We start from the raw sequence: 16,533 nt of genomic DNA, 5'->3' as shown, positions 1-16,533 counted from the left end.
AGGGAAAGGGGCATATTTGAGCAGCTCAAATATATAACCCAGTACACTCTCATGCACTAGGTGGTCGGTGATTTTGAAATTCTAAGTGAGTGGATGCACAACTGAGAGGTTTTACCTTTATTTCAGGGGTGATGATCATGTCAAACTGATTGTAGAACTCCTTTGGGTTAGAGAGCTGGTGTTCCTTAGCTGTTACCAGGAACTTCTCGATTTCAATGAGTGCAGTTTCAGCTCCCTCTTGTGACTGGCACTTGTCCACAGCTTGAGAAGCCAAGAGGTAGATTCCAGCTTCACACCATTGGCTTGCCTTTAAAGAAAAACAGGGCAAGAAGGACCCCATTATTGCTGACAGTCCGTGCTGTTAGGCACTGCTTCTACCCATGAAATGTGGATTTGCCCTAACATGTCACTAGAGGGAATGAATGTTAACTTCACAGTGCCAAACAGTTCATGGCCACAAGTGACCCCACCTAGATATGTAGAACAATAGTAAGTTCAATCCAGCTCTCATGGGCTAGATGGTCCAGTAACATGTAAACTACTAATATTCCAAACAGAGGAGAAGTGTTACTGTGGTTGCTGCCAATTGAATCTGTCAGCTGTACTACCTCATTTCAGTGTTCAGTCACACAATTATCCAAAATTGAAACAACTATTTGAACCATATCAAAACTCCCCAAAACACCTTAGGGTTATAAAGCTCAGTTAAAAATACTGCAAAGCAGTTTTGTACTGTAAAATTTTGGTAATTCCTGTTTCAGATGAGGCTGTAGTAGCATGCAGACATTTTCAAAGCATTGAGCTTGCTTTTTTAGCTAGATCAGAGAAAGTGAAAACTGAGCAAGCAGTAAACTGTTCATCTTTAAGCACTGGTATACGTTTAGTTTTATCTTCAAATTTAGGCCTAACTCAATTTTTTTCTTAATTTTATTTCCTATTTTTCATCATTTTAAGATGATAATTATGGGAAGCTACTGCACCAGGTTTTATAGTAACAGTCTCTGAATTAAATGGAGGAAAAAAGAAAAAAAAAACCACCACACTATTTTTTTCCTCTTCATCCAAATTACCTGAGCTTATAAAAGCATTCATGCTCAGTAGAGCCTTACCAGGGCTCTTATCTGACCAGGTTCTCTCACCTTATCTAACTGCTTATGCAGCTCAAGAGACTTGCCCAAAATATCATACTTTTTCTTGGTTTCATTGGTAAAGTCATCACAAATACGCCTGAGTTCAACACACTTTGGTCTAATGGAGTCAACTGCATAATGGTTGTTTTGGATGAGCTGTTCTCCATGGAGAGCTAGAGACTGGGCCTTCTCCAAAGGTTCCTATGAAATTAAAGAGAAAAAATTCCAAAGTTAGATCTTAAAATGTCATGCATAATAAAGACAATCTATCTAATCATCCATGCTGTAGCCTGGAGGTAAAAGTGTTGGATATTAATCTAGCTGATATGTTTTGCTTTATATTTAAAACATTGAAAATGATGTTCCTTGTCAGTGAATATACTGAAATGCAAGGGGCTCCATCTGAACATCAGGAAACACTGGAGCACGTTGCCCAGAGAGGTTGTGGAGTCTCCCTCCTTGAAGATATTGAAAAGCCATCTGGACGACCTGTCCTCTTGGACAACCTGCTCTAGGTGGCCCTGCTTGAGCTTTGAACGTAGGGGCATTGAACAAGACAATCTCCAGAGGTCTTTTCCATCCTTAATCATTGTGTGGTAACTGTGATTCCGTGAGTGTACGCCGCCTTCCTCCTCACATACCAGGGACAGTCATTAGAAAAGTTTTTTTTCCCTGTGAAGTTCCCAATAATCAAAACACCAGTTTGTTTGTTTGTTTGTCTTTTTCACTCACTAATTGCCAGATTTATAGTGCTTTGGTTTATTTGTCATTCCAAGATACATTTTGGAAAACTCTTTAGATCCTACTGAGTACAGTTCATAAGCTTTGTCACAATAGGATGAAATTAGGAGTGGCTAACTGGAGTAGAGTACACATCAATATCTGATGTGATGTGGACGCTGGAAGGAAAATGCACATTCCAATAACCTTTATTCCCTTAGGCTTCTACAGAAGAGCTGTGTGAAGATCACAATATTTCTAAATCTTAATCCTATTCTTAAATATTAACACCAGCTTTTCCATTTGTTCATGCTCATGTTCCTCTGATTCAGCTTATTCATTTGTTCAGTGTTTTCTAATACTACTAAATGTGAGGCTGACCAGCTGATGGAATTAAAGTCCAAATGTCTGGAAAATAAAGGATTTTGGAAGGCATGGGTATTCCCCAAACTGCTATGAGTCTGAATAGGATAGTCTTAAAAGTTATCTTAAAAATATCTCTGTGAGGTATTCTGAACTTTTGAGCTTCCAAAGATGAATGAACCTTTCCTGGTTTGAAATAGCAATTTTTGAACTGGATTCTAACTTTCCAAGTAACAAACTGGAACTACTGGGTCTGAATAATCCTGGCTTCTGGAAATTAGGATCTGAGTTTTATGTTAAAATAATAATTTTGAATATAATTTTAAAATAAAAGCATGATGTAAGGACAGTGACAGAGGAGAATCTAGAAGATCATGTCTACAACAGCTAGAATACTATACTGAGTGCAAACCTGTCCTTTCTCTTCCAGTTGTTTCTGTTCCTTTAAGAGGTGCTCCACTCGAGTCACACTGTCTCCAATGTCAGCAAAACCTGCTTGTGCTTCCATGAGATTATCCAATGCCAGTTTTACCTATAAAACAAACAAAGAAAACCCCAACTAATAAAAAAACCCATCCAAAATGCCATCACAAGATACTCATAAAAATCTAACAAACCTCCAGCTCCTAAATATTCACCTACATCTTTTAGAAGAGACTGCATCTCAAGTTTAGACTTTCAGCTCACTCCAACAGGAAGAGCCAAGGAATAAAGCAACAATCAACTATTCTTCAATGAGCGCCCTGTTTAGGCCCACACAGTTTTGAAGACCTGTGACTCCAGAGTCTGCCTTACTCCAGCAGTTGGACTTTCTGAACCGTATTCCCCTGACTGGTGGGATTGGCAATTTACCATCACAGAAGTGATATTTGGTAACGTCACACACAAATGCAAAATGATTATGAGGAACGTGGTGTTTCACGTTTTGGCCTAAGAGGCTGGCACTTTCCTCAAATGGTGTAAGAGATCTGATAGCTGTCAAGAATTTAGTTTTTGAATATCCATTTCCAGTTTCATAATGAAGGGCTCGTCTCTCAGCTTCCTTTTTGGATTGCCAGTATACTCTGGTATAAAGTCTGGGTAAAATTTGACCTTATTTTTCCCTAAGGAGGCTAGACAGAATGAACAAGTGAAATACCTCTCTAAAATCATGTTCAAAGTGTCGAAGCTGCAGGCATTGTTCTAGTTTTAGGTGATGCTTGGTCCAAAATTGATCAAAAGCCTTTTCTGTTTCATCCAACTGAGCCAACAACCTGTTAAGAAATTGGAATGAAAAGAACTTACTTATTTCCTATAGTTAATTTCTTTTAAGTTACACCAGTTGATAGCAGATGGCATCAAGGGAGATGGTGGGAAGCCTACGTCTATGTAAGAAGGCTCTGTGTCAGCCTTCCCTTAAGCAAAAGAAAATGCTATTTGCAGTGGGACAGGCAGGAGTGTGACTCATGAGTGACAACCACATGGATCCTCCTGACCTGCAACAGGAACACAGAGCTGTTCCATGCACTGGCAGCCAAAGGCAGTTGTCTGTCCCTAGCTTCCAGCCGATTCTTCAAAGATAATTCAACCCTAATCCAGAATTAATATGATGCAATTATTATTTTAAAGAATGTTTAAAGCAGAGCTCTACTTGTTCATTTTCTTCACTCATCAGAAATAGGCAAGGACTGAATAATTTTTCCTAGTCTATTAAAAACAATAAATCAGAAGCTCTTAATGCCTCCAATGGACATTGTTTCACTTTGTGTAAGTGATGAAATATTCACAAAGAAATTAGAATCAAGGTGTCATACATCTTGAGTAAAATGTTTGACATCAGACTAATGAGTCATCCTCACAGTCTCTCAATGTTCTATTAATTATATTACAAAGCAGAACAGTTTAAACAGGGAAAAAGAAAAGAAAAGAAAAGAAAACAAAAAAAAAAAAAAAACCAAACAAAAACAAACAAAAAAAACCCAAACAAAACACCATTAAAGAAAGTCTTCTCTGAGTATCTATTTCAACAGACGTGCACTCACTGGGTCGGCAGGGGACCAGGCCTGATCTCCTATACTCCCAGTGTGTGCTGGAACCATCAAGTTATTGGGGCAAACACTGAGAGATCCCTCCTATTCCTCTCAAAAACAAAGTTCTGTTTTCAATCAACCCCTGAAAAAGGTGGTTTTAATTAGAGGTAGTTGTTGAATTCAAGATGAATTTGCAAATTCCTTTGGGATGACTGTTTAAAGGATTTTAAAGTATTCAGTGAAAAATATCAGCTCAGCTTTGCTTTCGGCAGCTTTGTTCCCAGAGAATGCAGACACGCTGAAACACGAGCACGGCGTTTCCCATTCCACTGCATCACATGGCACAGCAGAAGCTTCTACGTGGTGACAAAAAGCTTTATGGTAATAACTAGCATTGTAGGAAGGAATAGGGGTTTCTCTCCATGCAGCTGTGAAGGGGTATGCATCAGAGTATCATCTTCACCTGTTCCTCCCCCAGTGTTTCCACAGACATGCACAAGCACACACCCTCTCATCTCCTATGGATTCAGATGCCACTTTCTAACCAGGCACAGAAGTTTGGAGGACACATGTTATGGAGAAAGTAAGTCCCACATTAAATCTTCAGCCAGGTAGTTAGTGGTCCAGCCAAAAATTACCAAGAAATTCAGGACCTGTTTGAACTTGCCTCGACAGTTTAGTCAAGTAGCTTCCTCAAAGCTATCCCCTTCTCTGAATTACCTTTCCAAAAGATCCTGAACAGCTGAACCAGTGGGAATTTACAGTCCACATATTTAAATAATTTAAATTACGCTTGCATTTCTTAGGAATAAATTAGCAACTTGCACAGGGTGATTTAGCTTCACTGACCTTTCTACTGTTGCCACATTTTCCAGTTCATCTGGACTGAGTTTGCTGTTGGCACTGCGGGTGACAGGCTCCCTAATGCATGTCAGTAGGGTGGCCCCCTGCTTCACAGCTAGTTTCAGCTCATCCTGAGGGGAAAAAAAACAAGCCAAACAAATTATATGTACTTATTCTAACAACACTCACTTCTTCTAGATGGACAACAAAGTAATGCTAAAGGAGGATTCTTCTGGAGGTATTAAATACTTGGAACAAAATATAAATGCTTACTAACATTGGTATGTTCTTCTAGAAATGCAGGGACTAAATTATTCACTTTGAACAATAGATATATTTTTCACAAAAGGAATAGTATATAACTTCTGAGCAGATTTTATTTCTGACCAGGCAACTTGCAGAATGAATTATTCTACCACAAATTGAATTCAGTGGGCTGAGCGACTGTGCTGAGATGCTGCACTTCTTAATTGCACTCTCCAAAGAGAGTTCATCCTTTCTGATGAACCCTTCCTCAGGAACCCATGCTATTCCAGGTGCAATCCCATCACACCCTCTCATACAGTAGAGGTGACATTTCCCTGTTCTACCATTCTTGAAGCTGTAAAAAGTCCTTTTTCACACTTGATTCAAATCAACCTCCTAAACCCAAGTTTTCCTCCTCTTCAGTAGTTTCCAGACAACAGACTTCCAAATGATGACAGAAAATTTTGTTAAATCAAAAATTAAACACTACACTAGTGGAGCTCTCGTGAGACAACATTCACCTTCAGCTTGCTGTGGTGGTCAGTGTGTGTGGAGAGGAGGTCCTCTGTGCACTGCACATCATTGGGAAGTTCAGTCTCTGCTAGATCTGTTCCAAAGGTCTGTAGCATCTGTGCTGTTGTTTTAACTGTCATTGCAAAGTTTTCAATAGCCTGGAACAGCAAAAACAAAGTCACAGCCTGATTATTTACCCTTAGCCCTTTAATAATGCCTAGTCCTTCAGACACACTATGCTGCAAGTATTACATGCCTGTAAAGCTGTTCATACTGTGCTTTTTGGGGTAAAAGCTACAGATTTTAATTTGTAAAGCTACAAATGAAATCCTGTGTTACAAATGACCTTTTCACAGGCCTAGAAGTATTGGCATCTCCATGAACCAGCTGGGGAAGTCCCAGAACTTAACAGACATAATGAAACCACAGAGGACATCAGCTTCAAAGCCAAGACTGGAACTTCAGATCCTCTGTCTGTGCTTGCTGGGAAATTCTGCTGTGTTTAAAATTTTAATTAAGGCTTTATTTAAGTTGAGGAGACTCCTGAAGTATACAGGGCAAAGCCTTTTTACATTTACATTTATACAGCCACTGTTCACTCAGTAGTAATCTGTCTTCCCCCTGACTTCTGAAAATGTTCATCTTCGTCCTACCTATCTGTAGTAGACACATTCCAGTCACTTCCTCCCATCTGTTCATATCAGCAAATAGAAGAACAACTTACTGCAAATACAGCTAAAATGTGTAAATTCATTGCAGCATTGCTGTTCCCGTATCGCTTGGGTCTACCAACAACAAAAAACTTGTGAGAATTCTGTTGGTTTACTGAAGAAAGGGGAAGTGAGGAAAGGCTTAAAAACAATGCTGCCTTTTCAGAGTAGAATGAATATATTGTTCAGATTTGTGGTATGTGATTAAACCTTTCTATCTAGTAGCAAGGAACTGCATGGGATGTTTTTTATGATCATGCCCCCAGTTTCTTAAGGGACTCTATTATATTCTGTATGGCTCTTTACTCTTTACACTTTTTGATCTAACCCGCCCAAAGGTTTGAGTCAGTCAAGAGCACTAGGGATATTCTTACAGCCAGTCAAACACTACATAGTTGTTGCAAGCTGCATTCTCTTCTCCAGCAGTGATAGGAGTTCCACATTTGGAACCATGACACTGCAAATTATGCTGTGTGCTCAGTGAAGAAAAAAAACTGGACACAGATCTTCATTCAAAAGGTGCAGAGAAAAATTATATTCCACATATGTGACCTGAAACATGCCCCAGATGAGGCAATGCTAGAAGAATTCTTAGCCTTCTTCCCTTTTTAATTTTTTTTTCCCAAAGAATTCATGTTTGCTTGCAACATAAGCAGTATAGACCCACACACACTCTCAGCACTGAAACTACTGGATTAAAGTTGGCCAAAATGCCACAATTCGGCCTGCAACACAAATAGAGCCACCCACGAGCAAAAGCCATTTACTTAAAGCCAGAAATGCTCTGGGCAAGAAAGCTCATAGGCTCCTAGCCATTCAAGCTAAGAAAGAAGACTCAAGGAACAATGCAGTGAGGTTGTGGTGTCACTACTATTTAGCCAGGTCAGAAAAAACACACTGGCAGGACAAGATATGAGAACACTAAGAGGAGAAGCAAAGGGGACGAGGACTGCAGCTCAGGGAGACTGAGAGTCAGGTTGCTTCAAGGTGCCATGGAGGGTGACACTTCCCTGCTGACAGCCTCTTATCCAGCAGAGATTCCTTGGCTGACTGCACCAGGCACCATGAGCTTATCAGCGTTTCACTTCATAGCACGCTTGCCCCAACCCTTTCCTGTGCCTATGAGTAATAAATTGTTTCACATACCTAAGTTACATCTGTGGGGTGTTTTTTCAAGTCTCTGTGCTTGGCAAAAGTTTTTCAAACAAACGTAACCAAAAGCCCTGGGGATTACATAGCCACACTTACCTCAAATCTTGGCTCACTTTTATTTGCATATTTTACCAAAATATATATTCATGCTTAATGTAAACTCCTGTCATCAATAAACAATACAGCCTTTCTTGTGCCTCTTTTTACTCCCCTTCCTCATTTTTTTTTTCAAGCCTTCAGCTGTTTCAAAGCTCATATAGAGTATTCCTTCAGACTTGCCCTTCCTGCAAGGACAGTTTAATATTTTTGATACTTTTAACATGTAAACCTCAATTCTAATCTCATTGTAGTCAACACAGCTATGAATGTAGCAAACCAGTGTTAGAAGAAATTCATATTCTGTATTTGCATATTCAGAAGCCTGAAATACTTGGTGGTTCTCAAGGGGAGTAAAATTTAATTTTATACAGACAGTAAATCACAGAAAATGATAGCAGAAAAGTGGCAAAAGTGATTTGACTTAAAGCTACCTCAGAAAATCTCTTTTCTCAAGTGTTAGACCTAACCTGCAGGTCAGCAAGAACGGACTCAAATCAGGGGCTGCTCAGAACACTGCAAAACATTTGGGCTACTTAGATGTGAGCTCTAACATACCAGTCTTGCAAGCAGACCCACAAAGACAGATGCAATCATTACATATAGTCTCTGGGAAACTAATCTCTTTTCTGGATCGTGACCCAGCTTTGCCCATTTTTGCTTAGATAGGATGAGGCAGTATTTTGGCTGCTAATGTGCCAGAGTTTGGGGTCTGTTTTTTGAAACTGTCACCTTTTCTGGGCACCATGATTATATGGTGCCCAGATATATAGAATCATAGAATCATCCAGATTGGAAGGGACCTCCCAGATCATCAAGTCCAACCACCAAGCCACCAGGGCTCCAAAGTCCTCTGCCAGAGGACATATGATAATGAATTGTTTACATTGTTTTGAAGAAGCCACTGAAATGCACTAACCAACCCAAAAGGGAACAATCAGACATGGAACAAGTTTCCTCAATGGCAATAGAATAAAAAGTCTTTCTGCCTTCCTACAGTTATTAACTGTTCTTCAGTTACTCAAAATAAAGCCCAGCTGGAGTGCATGTTTACAGAGCACAGAAATGAAAACAAATTAAATCTAATGTCTTGAGTATTTTTCTTCTCTCAAAAACATGGACATAATTAATCATTAAAGTGAGTATTTTAACCTTTCATCCAAGGTATATAAAAGGTCATAAAGTGCTAAAGCATATGTTCAGCTTCAACTATGACTTGAAGGCCTTCAGATTTCACCAACTATTCAAAAGGTAAGAAAGTGCCAGAGGGCCTTGCTGAGTAAGAACACCGAACACTGTAAGGCCCTAGTCCAGCCCAACAGTGAGATACAATTACTACTTCTATTACAGACTTCTGGGGAATTTACCTTTCTCTATCTGGGTCATGGAATCCCTCTTTCCATGAGTCCCTAGCAGAATCCGTAGACTGAAATGCAGCTGAAGAGTTACTACTTAATGGTTGCTCTACACTCGTCACCTGGACAACTCTGGGAATAGACATGTGTGAGGACAACACCAACACTCACAGTTCGGTGATGAATCCACTGACTGTGGCCATACTCCAGTGTTCCTCCCAGCTCCCGGGTCAGCTGACTTTTGTCAATATAGCCATGCAGATCAGACACAGAATTTAACATGATGATCTGAAACGAATCCAAACACAGTGGTCTGAGAGAAATTACAAGCCCTTTCCATCCTTATTCCTAGGATCTGGGTTTGCCTTAAACATATATAACCAAACTGTAATTCCACCAAAGGCAGTAAATTCTCATTATGTATTTGTTCATAAAATGGCCACAGTTTGTTTTCACTGGATCTTAGCTTCTCAGCTTGAACATGGCCATCCTTGAACAAACCATAATTTGATATCATTTTTCTCCTTGCTAGGCTGAAGATGCAGTCATTTTGTGTGTGCATCAAGAGCAAAACTATGATATTCATTATGCTCACACAAAATTCCATCAAATAATTTCTGTAATTTCTAGATAGCTGTTCTTTACATAGAAATGGAGGAGTTAGACATCTTCCTCAACACCAACCACTTGATCCAGGGAAGAGCTGAAATTAGACTTCTGACAATAAGATTTTCCTTTCAGTTGTATCTTTTTTTTATGGCACTGTATGTCCACTGAGTTCACTGTCATTTTAAAACAATAATTTTAAACCATGATGAAAGAGAAAGGACAGACAAACCTAAATCCGTTTTCTAACTTCAAAGGGGTCTCTCTACCACTAGTCCTGCCTAATGAAACCAAAAGCAGATTTGCATTCAGCTTTGGGTAACCAGCATTACCTTTTGGCAACCACTGCAAGTCTGGGAACACAAGTGATTACACAAGTAACACACATCTTTAATTATGTCTTGTTGTTCTAATAGGTAGAAAACACACCCTGATTTCAGCAACAGAAAAATGAGATGTTGAGCACAAATGACTAGAAATTTCAGGCCTTAGACTTTAATATATATTAAATTTATTACTTCACTCTGCTGTTTAAAGAAAGGATAACTGGCTGTGCCTGTTAGCAAGCTCCAAGGGAGCACAGTAAGTGCACTTGCAGGCACTGTGGACAGTGAGATGAGTACAGATGTATGGAGGAAGGAGGATGTACAGTCGAGGCTGACAATACTCTAAGAAAAGCCTTGAGAACAAACCTGAACAGGTTTTTAGCTGGTCTTTGTTGCAGAACCATTGTAGAATAATTCAAGTTAGCACGAACCTCAAGTCTATAGTCCAACTTCTTTCTCAAAGCTGGATCAGCTGCGAGATCAAACCAGGTTGCTCAGGGCTTTATCCACCTGGGTCTTAAAAACCTCCAAGGACAAAGCCTGTACAGCCTCTTTGGGCAGTCTGCTCCACTGCCTGATTATCTTTGTCACGAAAAAGATTTTCCCTTATGTCAAGTCAGAACAGCCCTTGCTTCACTTTATGTCCATTATCTCTTGTCCTACTGTCACGTACAACCTGGCTGCATGCTTTCAGTAACCTGCTTAGAGAGACTGGAAGCTGCTGGTATGACATATCAACCCTCCCAAGACTTCCCTTCTCCGGGCTAGACAAGCCCAGTTCCTTCAGCGTCTCCTTATAGAGCACATGCTCCAAGCCCTGACCTTATTGATGGTGCTCTGTCGGCCTCACTCCAGATCAATATGTTTCTTGTATTGAGGGATACAAAACTGGCCAGGGTATTCCCAGTATGATCTAGTGAGTGCTAAGTACAGGGGCATAATCGCTTGTCTCGATCTGCTGGCTAAGCTCCTGCAAGTCCTGTTGCTGTTCATGCAGGATGCTGATAGCTCGCTGCCAGTGCACACTGCTGGCTCACATAGAGCTTGCTGTCTACCAAGTTCTCAGGTCCTTTTCAGCAGAGTTGCTCCCCAGTCAGTCAGGCTACAGCCTGTATCATTGGCAACAACACAACACTGTTGTCTTGTTGAGAGGGAAGAATGCAAGTTCTTCCTCCTTGAGGACGGAAATCCTTCCCAGCTGCAGGACTTTGCATTTGTCCCTTTTGTATTTCATAATACGCTGGTCAGCCCATTCCTTGAGAGCCCCTGTCTTTGAGTGTTATCAACCGTTCCTCCCATTTTAGTCTTGTCTGCAAACTTGATAACAGCACATCCTGTTGTCATTGATAAAGGTGTTAAGCCAGGCAGGTCCCAGGAGATATCACTACACCACTCCACTTTTTGCCTCCCTCCAGGTAGAGTATGACCCATCAACCCTTACCTTTTGAGCCCAGGCAAGCAAAATTTCTAAATCCCTCTCCTTGTCTACTCATCTATGCTATAACACTATAACTTGGATACAGAAATATTGTGGGAGACACATCTGGTCCCATGGACCTGTACAGGTTGAATATTCTCAAGTAGTCCCTGACTCAATTCTCTTTCACTTCCAGCAGTTAATCTTCTCCTTGAATCCTGCTTCTAAACATAGAGACCAGAAGATCTTGCTGGCAAAGAAAGCACAGAGCACCTCAGCCAAAGCTAAAGCGAAAACTATGCCCTGAATGTGTTGCCGATGGCTGTTTCATTGTGATCGAAGCCAGAAAAATAAAAAAAACCCAAAACTACATTATTTTGGAGTAGCCTCTGTCTGGAACATGAAGCCTATGCACAACTTCTGAACTGCAAATCATCTTTGAGAAAATAAGTCTTAACTGCTTTATAGTTCTTCCCCATCAGAGACGTTGCTGACAGTTTGGAAATTTTTTAATACTCTAAACTTCACTGAAACTACAGAAAAACAGTCATGCACTTTTCTTTAAGGAAGATGTTTGCTTTAACTTGATGTGCCCAGCATGAGCCACAAAGCAAAATTGCCAGTTATGGTGCTACCCAACAGGGCACACATCTTTGCTCTGCAGGCATCTCTACAGGAGAAAGCCTAGGAGAGATTCAATGCCCATCTAAGAAACCAATCTTATGGAGCATTAGCATCTCCCCTACTTCTTGCCAGACTGAAGACAGCCACATTCAGTAAGTTGGAAAATACAAGAGATTAGCAGTTTAGAAAGGGAGAGCCTGCATAAGCAGGTCAGCAAAGGACACAGAGTTGTGCTGAAGTTTCTTTATGAGCCATCTGAACGTAGTCAGTCTACAATGGTCAAAGAACTGCCTGCTATGGACACATTATTCAACCTTTTTTGTATGTTGTGACGATGTTTCCATTCACTTCCCATGATGGCAGGTTGCTTAGGTAAATCTTGGGATGTTCCTTTTGAATTCCCAGATTTTATCTCAGCTGAACCCTAGTGTATCTCCTATACTCCTGCATCTTGCTCCTGGCTAAAGATCTTAGTCAAATCACTATCTCAATAGAGAATTATCTCAAGAGATTTTATTAACTACATTTGTATGTTAGTAAATCATATAAATCCTGCATTTCCTTATTGTGTCTGGTTTATTATTTCAGCCTTTATTTCCTGCTTCTGTTTGCTCTTCTGGCTACTACTTAATCCAATGTTGATTTAATTCAGCAAATCTATTTTACTAAATATATTTGCAGTCTGATTGCTCAGATAAATTCTTTAACAAATGTTTCCTTAACAAACGCACACCATATTCTTAAAGCCCCTTTTGAATGCTCATGTCCTCGCCCTGACTCACTTGTACTTGTGATAAGAAATGCAACCACAGCCCAGCCATGACATTAATGTTGTCATAGTGCCAAGCACAACTTGAACAAACTGCAAACAGTACCTGTTATAGATAGATACCTAATTCCCTAAATAAGGATATAACCCACGGGATGAGAGCTCCTTGGCTGTGTTCTCATGCTTGGCATGTAGGATGCTATTCTCAAGGTGGACCAAAAGATATTGCTCTCAGTAACTTACCCATTCTGAAACTGGGCTACACAGGGGCTTGCCTAGGTGGTCTTTTTAAGATGGGTTGCAAACACAGGTGAAAGACCCCTCCAGAGAGCATGGCAGACCCCAGGAACTTAGGACATCTTTAGCAGAACCCTCAGCAACTTACAATAGCATCAGGCATACGTGGACAGCCTGTATATAAATCTGACCATCTGTCTATAAATACCTGGGCAGGAGGCAGGCACATCTAGCAGCAAGTATATCGTGCTCTTAGTTTTTGTAAGACTGATTTCTAAGAGTTCTGTGCACATACCCAAGATAGCTCAAAATCTGAATGTCCAAGATGACCCCAAATTAAACTTATATCTTGATTTTCCTGCCTGTAAGGAAGAAGTTACTATTTAATACTTAATGCAGTGCTTGGCCTCTGCCTAGAACTAACCTCCCTTCCAACTTTTATAGTTTTAAGTTGGATTTGAAATGTAACACTTGTCGTCAGATAAATTGCCAAAAGTATAGAAGATGCTGAATATTTAGAAAACACTAGTCCTTGATGAAGTTGTCCCTTTCCAGGCTGCAGTCATTGGCACAACAGTTGCTATGGTAACAGATTTGGGCTTATTAAACACAGAAACATCCTTTTTAGAAGGTGCTATAAAATTAAAAGATTTTGTTTTGTAGTCAAACACAAATTTACATAGGTTTTGCATTTTGACTACCAAAAACCCACCCTTGCCAAACTACAGTCAACATTACAATTTAATTCACAATAACCAAATTAATATTCCTGGTTCGTTTCTGTATGAATTGTAATAAATTGGCTGCTGTGTTGCTTCAGAAGAAGCATAAAGTGTCTTAAACACCTGAATTTCAAACAGAGCTAGACTATGCTGGAGGAGAAGCATGGGTCTTTTGCAAAACAATATAAAACCACAAGCAAAATCCAAATACATAATCAAATAATACAAAATACATACAAATGGTACAAAATCAGTCCAGTAAAGTCATTGTAGAACACAGTATGAATCTGGTCCAGGATGAAATACCAAGAATAATCGTAATTCAAGTTTATTTGTAAAACACTTCAAAACCACATGCAAACATGCATCAAGGAACAATCCCCAAAAGAGCTCTCACAGAATAATCTAAAACTTCAAATTTTTCAGGATTGATAACATGCTTCAAATCACATTCTCATCAACTTAAATCATACGCCAAGTGCATATAAAAAAAGTCAAGTGCATATAAAAAAAAAAGGTAAAAAACAAACTTTGAATCCTGAGGGTGTGGGGATCATAAAAACCACTAAGAACAGGCAACACTAAGCAAGGACTTAATGGGGTCACCATCAGCAGTCCCATGGAAAATACTTCAAAGAGTGCAGAATTCAGCCCTAGCCTTTCACTGCTCTGTAGTCCTAAATATATCTGTCAGTGGAGTGAGAAGATCTACCTCTGCCTAGATCAGGTAGACAGCTTCACTGAGCTAAGATGTCAGTAATTTAAAAATGAGTCACATTTTATAGCTAGATTGACCTTCCACATGGGAACTCGTCCATCAAATACTGTTGCATCCACTGGTAATTAAATCTTTGGCATTATTCCTATATACCCCATACAGACCCAGATGAAAGTCCCCAGCTGCCACTTGCACTCAAATTTCAGTTACAGGGTTATGAGAAATCGCTGACACCTAAGAACTGCAGATATGGAGATGAAGAAAATACATGGGGAAAAAAATGCATGCTTACCGGTACCTTCATTTTAAAGTCATCGCGGTAGAGTTTAATGCCAATGTCAGCGATGGTCCTTTGGATAAAGCGGGAGGGTCGCAGGACAAACACCAGCTGCAGGTTTCCTGGAAATGCTCCCTGCGGGAAACACACAACTATAAGAAGGTGTACCTCTGCCTTGCAGGAAGGCCAAGGGAATTTTCAGCCAAGGGTTTCCTAAAGAGGGCAAAGCAGGTAGGACTTCCTAAACGTTGCTCAGTCCACCTGCTGATATCAGCTGGTCCGTTCAGCACAAGCCCATTGCCACTATAGAGACATAGAATCCTTTAGGTTGGAATCTCCAAAGCCAATGGAAAGACTGGCCCATGGATTTTACTGCCCAGCCATACATTGTTTTCTGATATGGATTTAACACAGCTTGAAAGTTTCTTCACTAGTCCCTTCATGCTGCAGATCTGAACCACACCAAGCCCCCTTAGCACTATCACACCATAGGTTTTCCTGAGTTTGTAGGCTGTAGCCACCAGGAGGCAAAACTGGCTACCCACATTTGACTTGGTGAAAGAAGTTGGTGCCACAGATGGATTCCCCAGCCTGACCTACCTTCTCACTCTGGAAAGGGTTTTTAATCTGATTAACCTCACATATTTTTCCCCCCCACATATGCACTCAACACATTCACCAGACATGGCCCTTTCTGCGACACCGAGCCTACATCTCTCACACACTCCCCTGAGCTCATCAAGCACAAAAAAGAACAATTCTAGAAGACAGCAGCTAAAAAGAACTAAGAATGAAAGGCAATTCTGTCTCAATTCCTTGAAAGAACATAGTTTCTTTGGTCATCCTTCCACCCTACACATCTGTGTATAAGTTCTTGTTCCTCACACGGCACGTTCTTGGTAGCAGATGCATAAAACCAGCTGCTTTCATTAGCACTGAAAATCAGTTCCTAGGTCTGACTTTTGCAAATGAGATATAATAAGCTGTTAAGAGTTTCTGACAGAGACCACTTACTGCTATGCAAATCCAAGTCCTTTAGGATCTGTTCCTTTCATAAGCAGGCCACATCATCACTCCTCAGTGCACAGAAGAGTACCCCTGTTATACTCTCCTAGGAATTAACTTCAGATTGCTAGAATTTATATTGCAGTTAGCCCAGAAAATAAGAAATTTGTCCTAATTCAGCAGTAAACAAAGCTGTGTAACTTGTTACTGCAGCTTCCTCCCTTTCTTATTTAACACTCATGAGCTTCAGGGTAGGGGAGAATCTGCAGCCAGAAAATGGAAGCTAAAAATGAGCACAGGAGACTGTATCCTATGCTGAAGGCTCAGCAGATAATTTTACTTTCTAGAAGATAAATAACAAAAGCAAGCACTTACTGCTATCCGTGTTAGGGATGCCTTGACTGCACTCCATTTGTCCCGTCGTCTGTCGATGATGATGATGAATCCAATGCTGGCAGCCTCCAGACTGCAAAACAGATGAAATAAGTGTGCTGGGTTACACAGAGATACTCCCGATCCAAGGAAGTGTTCTGCAGCAAAACACAGCCTCTGTCAGATCACCCTCTAAACCCAGTACGAAAACGCAACGTACAGTGGAAAGAACGAATATTTGGCAGAAATTCACATGAAAGCCAGCAAATTTTCTCTTTCCAGTGTAAGGCTAGCAGCTTACACAAAACATGAATATTTTATCT

At 40.4% G+C, this 16,533-nt stretch overlaps 1 protein-coding gene across 1 annotated transcript in view; it reads right to left on the bottom strand.

Moving 5' to 3' along the window:
• Positions 1-16,304, bottom strand: part of MCF2L2 (MCF.2 cell line derived transforming sequence-like 2) — a gene marked incomplete at both ends in the record, with an annotated part of 26,204 nt that extends 9,900 nt beyond the window's left edge. The window contains 9 exons of the mRNA XM_008942045.1: positions 116-307; positions 1,140-1,331; positions 2,626-2,745; positions 3,352-3,466; positions 5,072-5,196; positions 5,833-5,982; positions 9,309-9,425; positions 14,849-14,968; positions 16,214-16,304. Of these exons, the coding sequence (XP_008940293.1) occupies positions 116-307; positions 1,140-1,331; positions 2,626-2,745; positions 3,352-3,466; positions 5,072-5,196; positions 5,833-5,982; positions 9,309-9,425; positions 14,849-14,968; positions 16,214-16,304 (1,222 nt within the window). The remainder of the gene's footprint in view (positions 1-115; positions 308-1,139; positions 1,332-2,625; positions 2,746-3,351; positions 3,467-5,071; positions 5,197-5,832; positions 5,983-9,308; positions 9,426-14,848; positions 14,969-16,213) is intronic.
• Between the last annotated feature and the right edge of the window lie 229 nt (positions 16,305-16,533).

The sequence above is a fragment of the Merops nubicus genome, unplaced genomic scaffold (assembly GCF_000691845.1).
Source record: "Merops nubicus isolate BGI_N331 unplaced genomic scaffold, ASM69184v1 scaffold50956, whole genome shotgun sequence".
In the NCBI taxonomy this organism is placed as follows: domain Eukaryota; kingdom Metazoa; phylum Chordata; class Aves; order Coraciiformes; family Meropidae; genus Merops; species Merops nubicus.
The sequence above is the reverse complement of the archived record's forward strand: the minus strand, read 5'-3'. Positions and strand labels throughout refer to the sequence as shown.